The sequence below is a fragment of the Mauremys mutica genome, chromosome 7 (genome assembly GCF_020497125.1).
Source record: "Mauremys mutica isolate MM-2020 ecotype Southern chromosome 7, ASM2049712v1, whole genome shotgun sequence".
Lineage (NCBI taxonomy): Eukaryota > Metazoa > Chordata > Testudines > Geoemydidae > Mauremys > Mauremys mutica.
The window spans coordinates 116,903,998-116,923,448 of NC_059078.1; the positions used below are offsets into that span (position 1 = coordinate 116,903,998).

The 19,451-nt window shown below is 40.5% G+C and overlaps 1 protein-coding gene across 9 annotated transcripts in view; it reads right to left on the bottom strand.

Annotated features, from left to right (window-relative positions):
• The window catches only part of ATRNL1 (attractin like 1), a 948,738-nt gene extending 929,582 nt beyond the window's left edge, over window positions 1-19,156 (bottom strand). For all 9 annotated transcript variants that reach the window (XM_045024151.1, XM_045024152.1, XM_045024153.1 and 6 more), the window contains exon 1: window positions 18,712-19,156. In XM_045024151.1, coding sequence (XP_044880086.1) covers window positions 18,712-18,992 — 281 coding nt within the window. In that variant the 5' untranslated portion in view covers window positions 18,993-19,156. The remainder of the gene's footprint in view (window positions 1-18,711) is intronic.
• Window positions 19,157-19,451: the final 295 nt, after the last annotated feature.

Here is a 19,451-nt window from a genome sequence, read left to right on the forward strand (position 1 = left end):
TAACTGATCACAATCTAAAACTAACTCCATGAGGAACAAATATTTAATAATGGGCTCTTCAATCTAGCAGAAAAAGGTACAACATGATCAAATGGTTGGAAGTTGGACAAATTCAGACCAGAAAGAAAGCAAAATTTTATTTTATTTTTTTTAAAAGTGAAGGAAATTAACCTTTGGAACAATTCACCAAGAATGGCTGGGAATTCTCTATCACTGGCAATTTTTAAATCAAGACTGGATGTTTTTCTAAAAGATATGCTTTGGGAATTATTTTTCGCTGTGTTATACAGGAGGTCAGACTACACGAACACAATGATTCCTTCTGGCTTTGGACTCTATTAATCTATGATGGTAGAAATCAATGAAGCAAGTTTCTCTTTCAGTGCTGCAATGTTTAGATTTCAGAACAGTGAAGGAAAATATTTATTTAGAAGAGATTTTCCAAATGGATTTTTATATTGGATTCATACCTGACAATCAAACCAGTGCTGAAAATACTCAATTTATCATATTTGTTGTTGTATTTAAAGCTCCTGAAGTGAGAATTTCAGTTGCCATTTTAAAATAATTAAAGGAAGTATCTATCCTCTCTCATGTACACATGCCCCCCCCCACACACACACCACACAGTAATCTCTCTCTTCCCCCCCATACATACTCCCTGTCACACACTATCCCCCCACTTCCCCTCCACTTCAGTTGAAAAGTGGCTGGCAATCTAATAGGATGCCCATGGAATGATGGGATTGAAAAAAACCCTGCATCATGTGATGTTGTACCTGCCCCATGAGGCATTGCAAACCCTTCCCAAAGCACCCTGCGGCCAGTTGCACAGTGGGCTAGCTACCCAGAGTGCACTTGGTCTCTGTGTACATGCAAGAGCTGCTAGTGTGGATGCGCTCTGCTGACGAAAGGAGTATAGTGTGGACATGCAATAGCAGTTTAATTAAAGCGACAGTTTTGTCAACAAAACTCTATAGTGTAGACATAGGGAACTAAGGCTATCTATAAAATAGGAAAAAATAGTACTTCCCTGCCTCTGAGGTGCTGAGGACAAATGCATTAAAAATTGTGAAATGCTGATGTACAACAGTAACTGGAGCTAGATAAGTATGTTCTCTAGATAGGCAAAATGTGAGTTTTGAGGGGTAACCACATGATATCATTGCATAAAGTTCTGTATTTCTCAACATTTTGAACAGTTATGTAAAAATGACTCTCCCCAATGTCTCCCTCTCATTAATGTCAATGGTACTTCTGCACAACAGAAAGAACACTTGGAAAACAGACTTGAGCTTTCCCTGTGTCACTGATTAAATTGTTTTCATGCTAGCTATTGTACTTCAAAATACAGAGAGCCTTAAAGGTACACTTTTACAATAAAAAAAATGGACGGGAAGGCAGGGGGAGATAGCACCTCACATCACAATATATTTTGTTTATGCCATAACACTTCTATTGACAGACTTATGGGAGAGCTGTGGTTCTACCACATGAATAATGTGGTCAATCTAATAAAAGCTTCCTCCTATTATCTTGCATTCTCAATTTGTATGAGTGTTTAACAAGCATTGCCAACCATTCACAAATGTCTGCCCCGCCCCCAAAAAGGAAGTGTGGGTGTACGCATGTGTATATATATTGTGTGTTGGGGGAGTGAGAGTGTATTGGCATGCTGTCTCTAAGTTCAGTCAGTGGCTGGAGGCAACCAGTCCTGAGGCAGGGGTGAGGGTCCCCCCGCCCCAAACATCAGCCACCATCTCCCTCCCTAGCTCTACACAACAGTCAGTCCCACTTCTCTCCCCTCCCACCCCCAGCAGCCTCGCTGCCACTGTGTTTCAATTGCCCGGATAGAGCAGAATTCTGAGTTAATGATTTGCTGTTTGCTGCCAAAGCAGAGTGGTCAAAACTTCCCAGAGCTTTGAAAGGGGCACATGCCTGGGTAGCTGTGTGCCAGGGATTGGCAACCTCTGGCATGCGGCTCACCAGGGTAAGCACCCTGGCGAGCTGGGCCAGTTTGTTTACCTGCCGCATCGGCAGGTTCAGCCGATCGCAGCTCCCACTGGCCGCGGTTCGCTGTCCCAGGCCAACAGGGGTGGTGGGAAGCCGCAGCCAGCACATCCCTCGCCCGCACCGCTTCCTGCCGCCCCCATTGGCCTGGGACAGCAGGTAAACAAACTGGCCTGGCCCGGCCCGCCCTGGTGCTTACCCTGGAGAGCCGTGTGCCAGAGGTTGCCAACCCCTGCTGTATGCAATGCAGCCAAGTTCAAAACAGCAAGCAGAGCAGTCACAGTGGGCATTGTGGGATACAGGCGGGGAGAGCGGGGGAGGCCAGTTATGACAACATAACAAATGTCAGCATCTACACTGATGCTTTGTCGCTTTAACTCTGCAGCAAAAAGCTCTATACCTCTCATTGAGGTGGTTTGGTTTTGCCGACAAGGGTAGCATTGCAGTGTGTCCACCTCCACTGTTCTGTTAGCAAAAGCTGCCTTTTGCTGACAAAATTGTGTAGTGTAGACAAAGCGTAAGGCAGAGAAAGACTATGGCCAGGTCTACACTTACCTGTAGATTGGCACTGCTGCGATCGATGCAGGAGTGTCAATTTAGCAGGTCTGGTGAAGACCCACTAAGTCGATGATGGCAGAGCGCTCTGCCGTCAACTCCAGTACTCCAGCTCCCTGAGAAGAGTAAGATAAGTTAGCGGGAGAGTGTCTCCCATCAACCCAGCGGAGTGTAAATCAGCCTAAGCTATGCTGACTTCAGTAGTAGTATAGACAACGCCTATATTTGCCTTGGGTCCAAAGGAAGCTTCTAGTAGACCAGGAATTTAACCCTAGTCTCCACACAGCTAGGGTTGCACTCAAATCAAGGGATCTTCCTTCTGGCTAGCTTTCAACAACTCATCTTCATTTCAACGTTATCCATTCTTAGGCTTTGGCTACACTTGCATTTCAAAGCGCTGCCGCGGCAGCGCTGCCGCGGCAGCGCTTTGAAGCGCTAAGTGTAATCAAAGCACCAGCGCTGGGAGAAAACTCTCCCAGCACTGTCCGTACTCCACTTCCCTGTGGGGAATAACGGACAGCGCTGGGAGCGCGGCTCCCAGCACTGGGGCTTTGACTACACTGGCGCTTTGTAGCGCCGCAATTTGCAGCGCTGCAGAGGGTGTGTTTTCACACCCTGCTGCAGCGCTGCAAATTTGTAAGTGTAGCCAAGCCCTTAGTCTGGCAGCAAATACCTTAAGCCCTGATTTAGGAAGGTATTTAAGCTTATGTCCCATTAACTTTAACAGCATTTTAGAATGTTTCAGAACAGCTGTTAAAATACAAGATGTTTGGGCCCAATTCTAATCACTATTACTCACAAGCAATAGTGTCTTATTCCATATAAATGTCAAAGTTCTATTCAAATTAAGAGTAGAAGAATTGGGCCTGTTAATAATAATAGAAACTATCAGGAAACACATGAAATAATGTATTTAATCTGCTCCGCTTGATTAAACCTCCCACAACTCCTACCACTCATAGAAAAGGAATACTTTCCTCGTTCACCGTTGTCCCTCTATCAATCTTCTCTACCCTCTGCCCACCATAGCCTGTTCATATTAGAATCATTAAATTGTTTACATTGAATTGGACTAAGTTCCTACGGGACAGGACATTGCCTTACTTGTCTACAATGGACCATGGTGCTATATAAATAAAGCAAATATTTTAAGGGAGTATTTGAAAAAACATTTTGTAAAACATCTTTCCTGCATGTTGACATAGCATTCATCTTATTTGAACGTAAATTTTAGTGAGCCTGCTAGTACTCATCAGCTCTTTAACATATGCGAGACTGCTATGCATGTTTTTCCATTTTAATTTACTTACACTAGCACAGATTCCTCCGGGAAAAGGAGGACTGTTTTGAGTCAGATGCAGTATTGCTGCTACCTATTGCTGTGAACTATCTGGTCACATTCCTCCTGCCAGCAGCTCACCAGACTGCTGTGAGGGGATCCAGATACTGAATTCCCATGTACACTGGTAAACTGGAGCATTGTTTTCTCCCTTGCCTTTCTGGCACATTTCCTGAACACAAATGCTCAGCATATTCCCCCCATTATGGAAATGGCACCCTTCAGCCCACCTACCTTAGGCCCCCAGAACCCCAAAGATATTACAATATCTTAACATACCCTGTCCCAGAACCCCACCCAAAGGCTTCAGGTTCACCTCTTTAACAGGGTTATGCGGTAGGTGTAGCACATGACAGACAGGTTTTGCACAGAAGTTTGACATTATTTCTCTTTTCTTAAGAGCACAAATACACAAATCTATATAAAAATAATAAAATCTACACACATTTTCCTGCCTCCATTTCCTCACCATTCCATTCTTTGGGCTGGGGTCAGAGTTCTTTGGGCCCATCCAGAATCCTTTTGCTCCAGAGCACGGCTTGTTGTATTCTGAAACACTGAGCCTTCTCTCCCCCCCACTTCTTCTTTGACTTTGACCAGTCTGTGCCTTTCTATCCTGCTGCCCAAACTTCCTGTGTGGGTCTTTCCTCAGGAGTCCTTTTATAACCATTTGCTTTGGTCACCGGTATCTTTCTCCTGCTTTTGAGAATTTTCCATTTTCCCAACCTCAGTTCCCTGAAGAGTGAAAGTGGGGAGAACTAGGGCTCATTTCCTTTTTGCTCTCCTCAGCAAGACCTGGTCAGATGCCAAAAATCCTTTAATAATCAACTATTGTCTGCAAGGACATGACACAACTATGCCAGCTAATGGTGGACAATGATTTCCAACGACACTGCTAGAAAATTATTCCCTAACAACAACATTTATCTGAAGTTCCAGCTACACTTCATTGGTTTTTCTCCTAACAAAATTTTAAACTAATCCTTCACCAAGTATTCAGACCTTTAACAAATACTAAAGTTGATGTGGTCACAAAAGGTGGGTTGTCCACACATCTTGACATAACTCAAGTTTAAATCAATGTCTAATACTCTGACAAAGCACATCTTTCAATACAGATTTCCAATGGACTCATTAATCCTTCCTTTACACAGCATTTCTGAAATTACTTTATTTTCGCCCCACTAGCACACACAAGTTTGTACAGTATTCCCACCAACCTTCACCAAACTATAAGCCAAAGTCTGTTCTTACTTCCACTGGTGTAAATATGGAGTAAGTAAATTACTCTGGATTTATAGATGTCACCAACATCAACATCTGGCACAATGTTTATAGATACTTGCAGTACATAAACACGTGTGCAGTCCCATGTGTTTAAATTTACTAAATATGTTTGGATTAGTTTTCTAGAAAGAGACTTACAATAGGATCTGTAAAAAAGGGGGGAAAGCATTTTGCTTAAAAGTAGTATAAAAGATTATTTGAAAAAGAAAAGCTGTTTCTGAAGATGACCCTAAAGGTCATGATATCATTGCTTAGTAAAATAAATATTATACACTTTGGCTTGTACCAGAAACCCAAATCCCAAACTCTGCAGCTCAGTCCCATTTATATATATTCTAAGACAATTGTGAATGTTTTAATTTACATTAAAACATTCTATTTTTAATCCTACTAGATCTTGGTATCAAGGATTACCCTGTGGAACTCTTATTAGTGTGGTTTAACAGAAATATTTCCATTTCAGTTTTATTTAGTTGTCTTTCAGTTTTACTGAATGTTGCCTTTGTGGATTATTAGAAAGTAAATCTGGTTACCTGCTCTACCTTCTCTATACCTAAGCATTGCTTTGTGGATCTCTGTCACATCCCAGTTTACTCATCTGGGGTGAAATCTTGAGTCCATTGAGGTTAATGGGGGTGTTTAGCTGCAATTTCAGTTGGGCCAGAATTTCATTCCTCCTCTCTATACTTAATAGTGTCAGTCTTTTCAATTGTTTTTCATTTGGAAGTACCTCCAAAGCTCTACTTTAAGATATTCAGTTTTTATACTGTGATCCGAAACTGTGTCTATAATGGGATGAATCCAAACACTAAAATCCAACATACTGACATATGAGCAAGTTTTACTGCTCCCAACTTAAAGACTTTTGGAATCTGGGGTTCTGGGTCCATCTCAAATACTTAGAAGAGCTCCCACTATGTGTTACTGTATATCAAGTGTTCTAATTTACTACTTAAATAGTTTCAAGTAGTTTGACATATTTGGTGTCACACAAACAGTGCCCGAGGACATTTTAATAATACTAGAAATGGAGTCAAGGAAGCTCTTGTGGGGAGGAGGGGTGTACAGGCAAGCAGTAAAAGGATGTTGTGAACCTCACACACAAATACTTACAGTGGCATATATTAAATTGCATTATCTACCCTATTTATTTTAAATAATGACATCAACTACGGTAATTGCTTCTAAAAATACAATCATGCCAAGATCATATATTTTGCACTATGCAGGTTGTGAAAGCTAAGCTCACCAATACTTTACAATACAGTGGGAACCACTACTGATTCCCAAATATGCAGCCAGCTATTGGGGTTTTAGTTACAAATGTTTCCCTATAGCTAGTGCACAAGATTTAGAAAGATGAAATTCCATATAGTACTGATAAGGTATATTTTTTCAAATGTCATAAAGAATCAACATCCTGCATAAACATATTAGACATATACACCGCTAATATCTACAGTGAAGCTAAAAAAAAGTAGGTCAACACAGACATCACCAGCATTAGGCTAAAATGAGAGTAGCCATTTGAAAATGATGGGTTTTAAAGGCATCCTTTGTGACCTTCATAATATTTTGGTTACCTGTTTCAAAAAAGTTATAGTATGCAATATACTTTCTTAAATTACATGTAATTAAATTTTTCCAAAGATAAATACAATATGAGCATTCACCAAATTAAATCAAAGCCAAATACTGAACACTGGGATAAATGATTGGACAACTTAATAATCATTATCTTTCAAAAGTACTGTCAATCCTGTCAAGCTATAAAAAGCTACATATCTACAGTGACCAGAGCAACCAAATTTGTTTTCGTAGCATATGAAAGATGAGAGTTCGCATGAGGTGGGGTGGAAGTTGGAGGAAGGGGGACAACAAAGGGGAAAGCCAACCATTTGTTTTCTACACCTCGTTTTACAACTGAGACTGCTAAGCAACAACATACAATGAGGGCTGTTGAAAGAAATTACTTCTTTGGAAGGTCAAAGTCCCATATTTTTTAAAAGCCAGTAGAAAGCATAGGGCCCTATGTGCCAATGGATGGAATGCTTAACTCCCATAACTAGTCCAACTGAAATTATTGGGACTTCACTGTTGAAGCTAGTTAGCTGGCAGCTTTGTAGCCTACTGGAGAGCTTTCTAGATTCTTATAGGGTTCATATTATCATAATACCTGAGTACCAAATCTGACTGAACAAAGAAGTCTAGTGTAAGGAACTGTTTGGAAACACTGTTTGCAAATCTGGGTTTCCAATAACAGTTGCAAATATAATAGCCTGTTTTAAAAATAGCATTGGTTGCACACATTTTGAAACAGGAAACATAAGCACTATAAGTGACATTCATTTTTCAAAAAAGAACATGTAACAAGACAATATCTTAATGCAAGCAATGACACCAATACAATTAAAATTTCAATACTGCTGAACTATTTTATAAAATACTTCATAGCACATTTCTAGTCAATGTTTTTTAACAACCCTATACCAGAAACAATATAGCTAATTATATTGCAACAGAGAAGCAGCAACATCCCAGATATTCTGATTTCTCCCTGAATATATTTAGTTACAAATGGAGTTTCAGAATTAAAACAAAACAATCCATCCATCCCATAAAGGTGCAATGTATAACATCATATGTTATACATATGTTCTAGATCACTGGTCCAAAGATTGATTTTTTTAAATAAAATAATGGTACATTACATTTCCCAGTTAAAAGTAAAAGTAGGAAATGTGAAGTTGGAATAGAACTACAATATTATTTCAGCCACACTACGCACTTTATAATGAACAGCAATGTATTCATCTACATATTGAACCACGTAAGCCAAAATAGTAAATACAGTACTACACATGTACAATACAGCCTACTTAACATTACTGTTGCAATCTATCAGGGTTCCCTCCCCACTCTAGGATACAGATGTGGAGACCCGCATGAAAGACCCCCCAAGCTTATTTCTACCCGCTTAGGTTAAAAACTTCCCCAATGCACAAATTCCTTCCTTGCCCTTAGTATCGCTGCCACCACCAAGTGATTTAAACAAACATTCTGGGAGAGCCACTTGGAGTCCTATCTCCCCCAAAATATCCCAAGCCCCTACACTCCCTTTCCTGGGGAGGCTTAAGAATATCCTAACCAATTGGTTACAAAGTGAGCACAAATCAAACCCCCTGTGTTTTTCAGTGTCCTAAAGACCATCAGGTTCTTAAAAGAAGTTTATTTTTAAAAAGATAAAAAGAATCACCTCTGTAAAATCAGGATGGAAGATAACTTTACAGGGTAACAAAAAGATTCCAAACACGGAGGATTTCCCCTCTAGGCAAAACTTTAAAGTTACAAAAACAGGGATAAACCTCCCTGTTAGCACAGGTGAAATTCACAAGCTAAAACAAAAGATAATCTAACGCATTTCCTTGCTATTACTTACTATTTCTGTAAGATCAGATCCTTAGTTCAGATACGGCTTAGGGAGATGTATTTTCCCTGCCCTGGCTCCTCACTGACCAGGAAAGAACAAAGGAACTGAAAACAAAAACCTTCCCCCTCAGATTTGAAAGTATCTTCTCCCTTTATTGGTCCTTTTGATCAGGTGCCAACCAGGTTATCTGAGCTTCTTAACCCTTTACAGGTAAGGAGGGATTTTATGCTACCCTTAGCTGTATGTTTATGACAGGATCTTAAAAAAAAATAAAATTTAAAAAAAAAAATCACAAATCAGACTACACAGAAGTTAGTCTGCCCATTTAAAAGTTGCAGTTAAATAAAGAAAGCTAGTCCCTTTACTTTACAAGGTTAATTTATTATCCCCGATCGGGATACAATTGTAAATGTAGCGGGAAATGGGAGAGTCCCCAGCACTGCTGCTGCTACCATCTGGGATTAAATTTGTTCATATTTGTTTGCATTATCTTCACATCATTAAAAGACAAACTTTTTGCCCCACCCCAACAAAAAAAAACCCCACCACATACAAGCATCTAAGAAGGGACCTAGGGAGAGGAAAACTCGTTGAAGATCATCTTACAGAAACTTCCTTACATTGTACTATCAGGGAAGGAGGTAGCAGTTACTCCCCTCACCCCCACAGAAAAAGGTCATTGCCTATGCAATTTGACAGATCAGTCCCCACGGGCATCACTCCCCATGGTTCCAGACTCATTACCAGGGACTCTCTCTGACCATGAAAGCTCCCAGAGATGGTGTGTGGAGGGAAGGAGAGGTGCTACATGGCACATATATTATAGCTTAGAACTTTATCATTTTTGCCTAGTTTTCATGGACCTGCTTACTCTTTCCCAGTGTCCAACTCCTTGCCCGGGATGGGCCCTGGCCATGTGGAAATCCTTCTGTAAGGTCCATTATGGAAGAAATAGAGGGTACTATTGCTGTTGGCACAGATTCTCTTCCACATGGAAGAAAGGAGATCTATGATCAGAGAGTTTCCTCCATAAGGATCTAAGTGGCACACACTGTAGAATACAGCAATAATCACAAAGCCCCTAAAATTATAGGATTAGTGATTCTCTCCAGTATTCAAGATTGCCTGTTCCTGATGTTAAGGTAAGTTTTTCTGGAATATCTTGGTCTTCAACAAGACAAAAAACTTCTTGCTTTATGCAAACAGTTCCAGTGACAACCTAAGAGCAACTATCTTTCTTCCTGCTCAGAAACTGCACTGCCCCGGTGCCTGTCAGATAGGACAGAGAAGTACGCAATAATGTCACAAAGGCAGAACTAATCATAGCAGATACTACTGAGCATGCCTAGGGCTGGTTGGAAAACTCATTTCCAAAAAGCATTTTCTTGTTTTTGTTTCAAACTTTTTGGACCAACTTAACATTTTTACATTCCCCAAACATCTCTATATCAATACAAAGTGCTTGTCCTCAGCAAAGACTAATCCCATGCTAATTTTTCAGTTTAAGCCTTCAGCAGTTTTTGCTATAGTTGTATTTTAGGGTATGTCTACAATATGGAGACTTAACCAGCATGGCTATGCCAGCATAGCCCCTTACCGTAGATGCAGCATATACTGACAGAAGCAAGGTTTGCGGTTGGTGAAGGAACACCACCTCCGCAAATGACAGTAGCTATATCAACAGAAGTACTCTTCCATACACTGGGGTTACGTCAGCACACGCCTGACCGAAATAGCTATGCTGCTATAATTTTCAACAATACATCAAACCTTAAAAAAATTGGGAAAGCTGCTTTCACCATACAAAGACTATTTCTTCTCTCACTAAGAAAACTTACACACACAAATTCACAGGAACAGCACGCAACTGCCACAAGAACCAGCACACACAGCCAGATGTGTGCATGTTTACAACTTGCCAAAAAAAATTTATAAAGCACCAGAACTCAATTAATCAGTGGATACTGTCAACTATCACAGCACAGCATTTTTGCAACCATGACCAGAACTGGTGACCAGAGCTAGGAAATAAAGTTTCGTAATTTTCTATCAGTACTCCTGACAGTCACTCTTGTTACAATATATTGGGAATTTTTTGAGTTGTCAGAGAATGAGAAATGAAGGTAAAAGTGCTAAAAGCGAAGCTTCTAGTTCCTACCTCATTACACCATTGAAAAGAACCTGCAGGAGCAGGTGACAATCTCCAGACTTCAGGAACTACAAGAGGGCTCCCTATTAGACAGCTGTTAAAAGCTTTAAACCAAAAAAGTGATTTTGTTCAAGCCACAAGGGAGCAAATTCCTAGTACCGGATAATATGCTCCCCATAGTAGGCATTACACCAGAAAGTCAGACTTGTCTAAAACTGATGGAAAAGACAAGATGGTAACAGAAATTAATATAACTTAACACATAAGGGCTGTCCAGCACACAAAATAACTTGCAAACTAATTAGCATATTAAAAAAACTTGCATGAAACCTAAGAATCCCCACTGTACAATTGGTAGACTTTATAGAAGATAATATTTTACTCTGCTGGATCTGGGCATCAGCAACGAGCTCACATAACAAGACAGATGCTACTAGACTCTTGGGGGATGGGAAGGAGGAAGCAGAAGTTTTGCTGCCTTCTCCACACCCCACCCACTCCCAAAGACTTTTTTCTTCTCCACATATGGACTTCTGAAAAGCTGAATCTAATAATCACCCTTATGATAATGGGGGGGGGGGAGAGAAAAGAGCTCCCTTTGATGGACACCCAGCCAGCCAGTTAGCTGTAAAATCCCTCTTGGTAGTTGTTCTCTGCTTGCTTTACCTGTAAAGGGTTAAAAGCCCCCCAGATAAAGAAAAGGAAGTGGGCACCTGTCCAAAAGACCAAATGGGAAGGTAGAACTTTTTAAAATTGGGAAAGAAACTTTCCCTTTCTTTGTTGTTTTCTCTGGGTTGCAGGGACACAGAGAAGCAATGCTGTAAGCAGCTTTAAACCAGGTATCATTAGAGATCATCAATTCATACCTCAAACCTACTTATCTGAAGATATGTAAGTAAAATTAGGGAATGTCTAAAAAGACATGGGTAGGTTTCTTTCTGGGTTTTTTTTTTTAAGGCTTGTGAACTCCTCTGTGCTAACCCCAGATGCTTCTGTTTGCTTTTACCCTTTAAGATGAACCCCCAAGAAAGCTATTTTGGGTGCTTAATTTTTTGAATTGCTCTTTTAAAATCTAGCAAAAGCCTAAGTTCCAGATGTATTTTCTTCCTTTTTATTTTTAATAAAATTTACCTTTAAGAACAGGACTGGATTTTTGGTGTCCTAAGAGGTTTGTGCGTGTTGTTTTATTAGCTGGTAGCAACAGCTAATTTCCTTTGTTTTCTTTCTGAGCTCTTCCCCGCAGAGGGGCTGAAAGGGTTTGAGGGTACCCCACAGGGAGGAATTCCCAAGTGCTCCTTCCTGGATTCAAGGGGGTTCTTGGCATTTGGGTGGTGGCAGCATTTACCAAGCCAAGGTCAGAGAAAAGCTGTAACCTTAGGAGTTTAATACAAGCCTGGAGTAGGAAGTATTAATTTTTAAAATCCTTGCAGGCCCCCACCTTCTGTACTCAAAATGACAGAGTGGGGATTCAGCCTTGACAACCCTCACTAATTCTCAGGACATGAAGGGAGTCCACTGCAACCCAGTAAAAATATTAATGCACTGGAATTCAATGAAACTGGGAAATATAATTTAGTAAGTGTTTCTTGAGGAGTCTTACTGCTCAAATTAGTATGGATCAGGGCTCTCAAGCAATTAAAAAAATTAATCGTGATTAAAAGGCATCATTAAATCGCTCTGTAAAACGGAATACCATTTAGTTAAATATTTTTGGCTGTTTTCTACATTTTCAAATATATTGATTTCAATTACAACAGAATACAAATTGTACAGTGCTCACTTTTTTTTAACAGTACAAATATTTGTAATAAAATATAGTATTTTTCAAATCACCTAATCCAAATTCTGTAGTGCAATCTCTAACATGAAAATTGAACTTACAAATGTAGAATTATGTACAAAAATAATTGACCTCAAAAATAAAACAATGTAAAACTTTAGAGCCTACAAGTCCACTCAGTCCTACTTCTTGTTCAACCAATTGCTCAGACAAACAAGTTTGTTTATAATTTGCAGGAGATAATGCTGCCCGCTTGTTTATAATGTTACCTGAAAGTAAAAACAGGCGTTCGCATGGCACCGTTGTAGCCAGTGTCGCAAGATATTTATATGCCAGATGCGATAAAGATTCATATGTCCCTTCATGCTTCGCCCACCATTTCAGAGGACATGCTGCCATGTTGATGATGGGTTCTGCTCGATAACAATCCAAAGCAGTGCAGACTGATGCACGTTCATTTTCATCATCACGAGTCAGATGCCACCAACAAAATGTTGATTTTCTTTTTTGGTGGTTCAGGGTTCTGTAGTTTCCGCATTGGACTGATGCTCTTTTAAGACTTCTGAAAACATGCTCCACACCTCGTGCCTCTCAGATTTTGGAAAGCACTTCAGATTCTTAAACCTTGGGTCGAGTTCTGTAGGTATCTCTAGAAACCTCACATTGTTACCTTCTTTGCATTTTGTCAGATCTGCAGTGAAAGTATTCTTAAATCAAACAGCAGGTACTGGGTTGTCATCCATAACACATATATGGCAGAATGCAGGTAAAAAAGAGTAGACATACAATTCTCCTCCAAGGAGTTCAGTCATAAAAAAATAATGCATTAATTAAATTTAACGAGTACCATCGGCATGGAAGCATGTCCTCTGGCATGGTGGCTAAAGCATGAAGGGGCATAAGAATGTTTAGCATACCTGACCCATAAATACTTAGCAATGCCATCTACAACAGTGCCATGTGAACACTTGTTCTCATTTTCAGGTGACACTGTAAATAAGAAGTGGGCAGCATTATCTCCCGCAAATGTAAACAAACTTGTCTGTCTAAGTGACTGGCTGACCAAGAGTAGGACGGAGGGGACTTACAGATTCTAAAGTTTTACTATATGCATTTTCACAATAGAGAGTGCTACAGTACTTATATGAGGTGAATTGACAAATACTATTTCTTTTATGATTTTTACAATGTAAATATTTGTAATAAAAATATAAAGTGAGCACTATGCACTTTGTATTGTGTTGCAAACTGAAATCAAATATTTGAAAATGTAGAAAAACGATCCACAATATTTAACGAATTTCAATTGGTATTCTATTGTTTAACAGTGAAATTAAAACTGATTAATTGTGATTAATTTTTAATTGCAATTAATTTGAGTTAATCACGAGTTAACCGCTATTAATCGACAGCCCTAATATAGATGCAAAATATTTTATTAATCAACGGGTATCTACTTCTATGACACTTTAAGAGAAATTCTGGGTAATGTATGGTAACAAGACTTAGATTATTCTTCAGAAGTTTGTGCTACTGATAAAAGAAAGAAAACTGAACAAAAACTCCAAAATGAAACCATGCGGAGAAAATGAAACTGACCAAATGTGCTTTCATTCTCTATATTTAAATATGTGTTTACCCTAGGAATTGTGCTGTTACAAGTTCTCTGTAATAACTTGCATCTCCCTGGCTTGTTGCCTGTCCCCCTACAAACAACAGATTTTATTTCCTTCCTGTTTACCTGTTATATAGTGTTTGTTTTTGTGTGACTGGATATTCCACTTAATGTTTTTTGATGTAGACAATGTTCTATTTTGCTGAACAGTGGAGAATAATATGAAAAAAAAGAGCAAAGAATACATCTGTATTTAACTTCATTTAACCTCTTAAAAAAAATTTAAATTCACTGTCAGAGAATAGGTCTGGAAAATGTCAGCCTCAAAGGTGAACAAATCCGAAAATTACAAGTATATGAATTTGGTGTTATAATGGGAACTGTTTTGTTACCTTTGACTGTAATGGATGCTACCATACACATAGTACAACAAGGAATAAACCCCTAAAGCCTAGAAGCACTTGATATGTTGGGACAGGTACTTGAAAGTCACACAAAGAAAAATGTAAGAAAAAAAATCAATCCCCCAGAATTTTAGCACAGATCTTGACCATCTATTCAACTGAAGTGTTAAAATCATACTTAGTCACTCAGCTCTCATCTTGTAGCAGACTAGCACCAGTTACACCCCTCTTTGTTAGCAAGTGTGGATCCTCCTAAGAAAGAGTTAAGTGGGTTCTGCTGACTAACTGGGGCAGGTGGGGGTCATGGACACAGCTTTCTACAAAAGGATATCCAGAGTGTGAGTAAAGGAGTCCACAGATAAAAGCCTATGGGACAGAAAAGCTGGCAGAAAAGGTCTGAGTTAAATGTTGTATCAGTGTTAAGTTCAACATTATTAAAACCAAATCTACTGAAAAGTGGCAAGTTTGATCTAAACTAGCACATGGACTATGACAGACAGCAGACAGAGAACGGCACTGTTATTGATTTAACATCCAGTCTGTTAGTTACTTTATAGACATGGAGGTATCTCCCCCATGCTCCGTGGAATGTCTTTCCATATACTTCTATGGGCTGGATTTAAAAATCCAAACTTCACCCTCTCATTCCAATTTTTGCTGTAGGTCAGTACTTACTCGGTTTCAGTTTTGTGTTCTGGGCACAGTTTTCTTCATTCAGGAGAAAAGTACAGTGTAGATATATGGAGAAGCAGCAAATAATGCCTTTTAACAAAGCTTTAACTATTATTTTCATCTATTCACTTTTTCCCTATCTATCTTTCATCCATCCCAAAGCAACATTTAGAAAGTAATCTTACTCTGGTAACAGATTCCCTATAGAGGAAAAGCTAGGTTACCATGGAATCAGTCAATTAATTTTGACACCTGCTTACTAAGATTGATCAATCATCTCTGATGTCTCTCTGCTAGGTTGCTATTCCTCAATTTAGAAAAAAAAATACTCTCATATGAGAATTAATGGGTCCCAAGACTCCCTAGAGTCTTCCCCTTATGTTAATGCTTTCAATGTTTGCTAATTCAAGTCACTCATTCCCGAAGCTCACCTAATCATAGATTCTTTTCCAGGAAGGAAGACTTTATTTTAAAGAAAGATCCCAGTTCTTTGTGTATAAAGCCTCACCTTAAAATCCCAAAGAATCCCAAGACTCTTTTCAACTCTACCAGTCAAGCTGAAATCAGTTAAAAGTTCGTTTTTAACCTTGTACCCATTCTCTCACACACTTCAAACCATTGAAGCACAGAACTCCACTTTAAAATAATATAGGCATGTTCAAAGTCATGACAGAATTCTATATTCAATTAACATTTTTGTATACCTTGTATTTACATCCTGTACATTAATTTTAATTGCGTGTACAATAGTCCAACATGCTTATCAATAACATCTCTATTCTTGTTGAAACATTCTCTACAATAATTTTAATTGATTGGAGCAACAAGCGTCAGTAAGGTCACAGACAGTCATCACCTACAAGTGTCACTGTGAAAAACCTAGCCATAGGCTGCACATGTCTACAGCAGATGGTTCTGCCTCATAGACAGATGAGATAGGCTAGTTCCACTATAACAAGAAAGCCTCCCCGTATTCTGCACAAGTCAGAAAGGCCTTCAAATCACATGGCTGCAAGGCAAAGCTTATATCGCTTTCCCCTGTCTGCACCCATATTCCAGCCGCTATCTATTCTAGACATTTACAATACACTAATCACCACACTGTTAAGCATCTAGCTAAATTTCATGGCTTGTAAGTCATTTGTGCTACCAAATAATGGCAAACTTTACACAGTCCCCACTTAGAGTAATAGACAAATTGGGTAGGTCTTTACAATGCTATATTACCACCACATAGTTTTAACACAGTACGGTACATTTTGCTTCTCAAAAGTAAAGCTTTATGGCACCCAATCTCGATAACTTTTCCAGACCAGTGTATCTTTAAAAGCAGTTCTCCCAAATAAGCAAAAAGCTCGTTCTGTAACAAAATTGTAATGTTGGCATCAGTGACACTTTTAATGATATGCACCCTAGAATAGAGTAGCTAATGACAAATGCATTCTGATTTTACCAAAACCCCTAAGGATCCAAGTCTTAAACATTGTGCACTTAACTAAGGAAATGCTGCCCTTTTAATATGCAGCTAGACCTTCCTCTAGGTGAGGATGGATTATTAGCATTCTACTGGAATTGAGCAGAGTGCCATGAGGCAAAATATAACCATTGTGCTTCTTCCCATTAAGTTTACCTGACAAATGCAACTGATGTAAACAAACAACAAATGCTTTAATACCAAATAATCAAGAAAATTCAGCTAAGGGCTAATGCCTAAAGGCATTCTAGTGTCATCAGCTTTAGTAACCCATCAGAGAATATATTCATTAATTACAAGCTTTGAAATTTAATCAAAAGATTAAAGTTTGACCTAGCCCTTGTACTATTAGGATATGCTGTGACTGGCATCCAGCTACAGGATATAGATAATCCCTTTGGAGCAAGGCATTCCTGGCTCTATAAGCATGTCTACTGCTGATCATTGTACACAAAGAAGATCCACAGAGGCTTTCCCTCCTGTCATTCACAATCCTCCTGACAATTAGCCCATGGTTCCAGGGTTACTGATCAGTTACAAAACCCCAAATCCTTCACACATGTGCTTAACATATCAATTTTAACTGTAGTATGCAGATGAAACAGCTTAATATCTACACCTTTCATTTTTGCCCTCCCTTTTCCAAGTCAGTCAACAACTCACTAATGGAACAAACACAAGATCATCAAGTTCTCAGGCAAATTCTGCTCTTCCCAGAGCAGGTACGTTATTTAGCCAACACGTCTTGCAACTGTTCCTTAAGTGAACTAGAGTGACTTGTTTGCCTGAAAAGTATGCTCATTTTGCTCCCCTTCTCTCAGAATAAAACATTTTTTTAACAATCATAATTATTAACGACAATATGGAAGCCATCTTGTTCAGCTTTCATTTGCCAAAAGAGGGGAAAAACTTTTACCCAAATCTAAATAGATTTTAAATAATTTAGTTGACAGTATTCTCTCTTTAAATTCCCCTTGAAGACATAATTTGTGATGTTGCCTCTCCCAGATATCGAGCACATTGTTATTGTTAATTAGATATCATATGGCATTTTTCAGCTGTAGATCTTAAAGTGCTTCATAAGAAAGGGCGAGTACAATTTAGCCATATCTGATATGTAAAGAAAACAGAGAGGCTAAGTGATTTGTCTAAGGTCATGCTACAGATTAGTGGCAAACTGGAAGCAGAACACTGGTCATCTCACTCCCAGTCTAGTATCTTATCCACTGAGCTATGCTAACTTCCTTTTAAGCAAGCTTAGGGAAGGATCAGAGTGACAGCGCTAGAAACTCAATCTTCCATTGTATCCACAGAATAGATAAATCAGGGTATCAGTGTATGCTTCCCCCACACCGTCCAGTCAGCATGTATTAGTCCACTTTCAGGCATGAAAACATAGTTCAATCTCTTTGACTCATTCAGCCCTTGCAGGGAAATTTCATAAGTTAAGCACCACCACCCCCTCTTCCCAGAGAACCATAATTAACCCGTATTATAGTGTTCAATAATGAATGGAAAGCATATGTATGTGATGCTAGGTGTGTGTTAATTAATGCCTGTCTTGTTAGAGCACTTGAAAGAAGGTTGGTGGGAGGAGGAGGAGAATGGGAGAAAGATTTTTAGTCCCCTGAAGGAAAATCATTCAAATGTATTAACGTTTTTTCCTTCACCAGGGAAGTTCCTGGAGATACATGTCATTTTCATAAGGGTCCCAGAAAGGACAGCAGTATTAGACACTCTTTCCTTAACCTGTGTATCATTTTAACATTAGCCTTAATACAATTTTTAAAACTATATTCATCAGTTCAACATCTAATCTGTATTTGCGGGGGAGGGGAGGGAATGGACTTGTGTGTGGTGGGCCTATTTCCTCTCCAACTTCTGTAATCTACTTCAGTCACACACCCACAAAATCATGCCAGGCACAGGCAAACACAGCAGGCATCTGCGCACGGGGGGCGGGGGGAGAATGATCATACGTTAAGCAGAGACTTACTTGAACCGGCCCTGGCAATGCTGGCACTGGTCTCCTACCCAGCCCTGGTCACACAGGCAGGTGGAGTTGACACACCGCCCGGAGAAGCAGGAGGTCCTGTCGCAGGGCTTGGACTGGGACACCTGGGCATAGAGCACCAGGTACAGGACGCCGTAGAAGAGCAACCAGCTGTTCATATCCAGCAGCGAGGCTGAGCAGCAGGGGGAAGAGGAACAAGGTCTCCACACTCCGTGGGGCGCAGGGGAGCCTGCCACCCTCCGCCAGGCGCTCCCCGGATCCATCGTCGCCGCCGGAGGCGCGGACTCCGCCGGGCGGCTCGGAACAGACCCCCGCCCAGCCACCCGACCCGCGCCGGACGGCGGCACTGCGGGCGGCTCCCACCCTCAGCCGCCGGGAGACCGTCCTGGAGAGAATTAATCCTGTCAGGGCGAGCCAACCCCCCGCCGCCGCCGCCGCCCCCCGTGAGGTAGAGCCCGGCCCTCGCAGCCCCGCTCCCCTCCTCCACGGAGGGGAGCCTGGCTCGTGACCGTGCGGTTCCGCCTCACCAGCTCCCCCCTCTCCTCTGATAACGGGACGCCCCCCCCGGACAGCAGCTGCTGCCGCTTCCTCCCCCCTCAGCTGGGGACTGAGCGCTCCCGAGCCCGCTACAGCATCGCCCACCCAGGCGGCCCGGGAGCTGGGTGTGGGGGGGGTTCAGTCGCAAGCGGAGGGGCGGGGCGCTCTTATCTGCCCCCATTCCC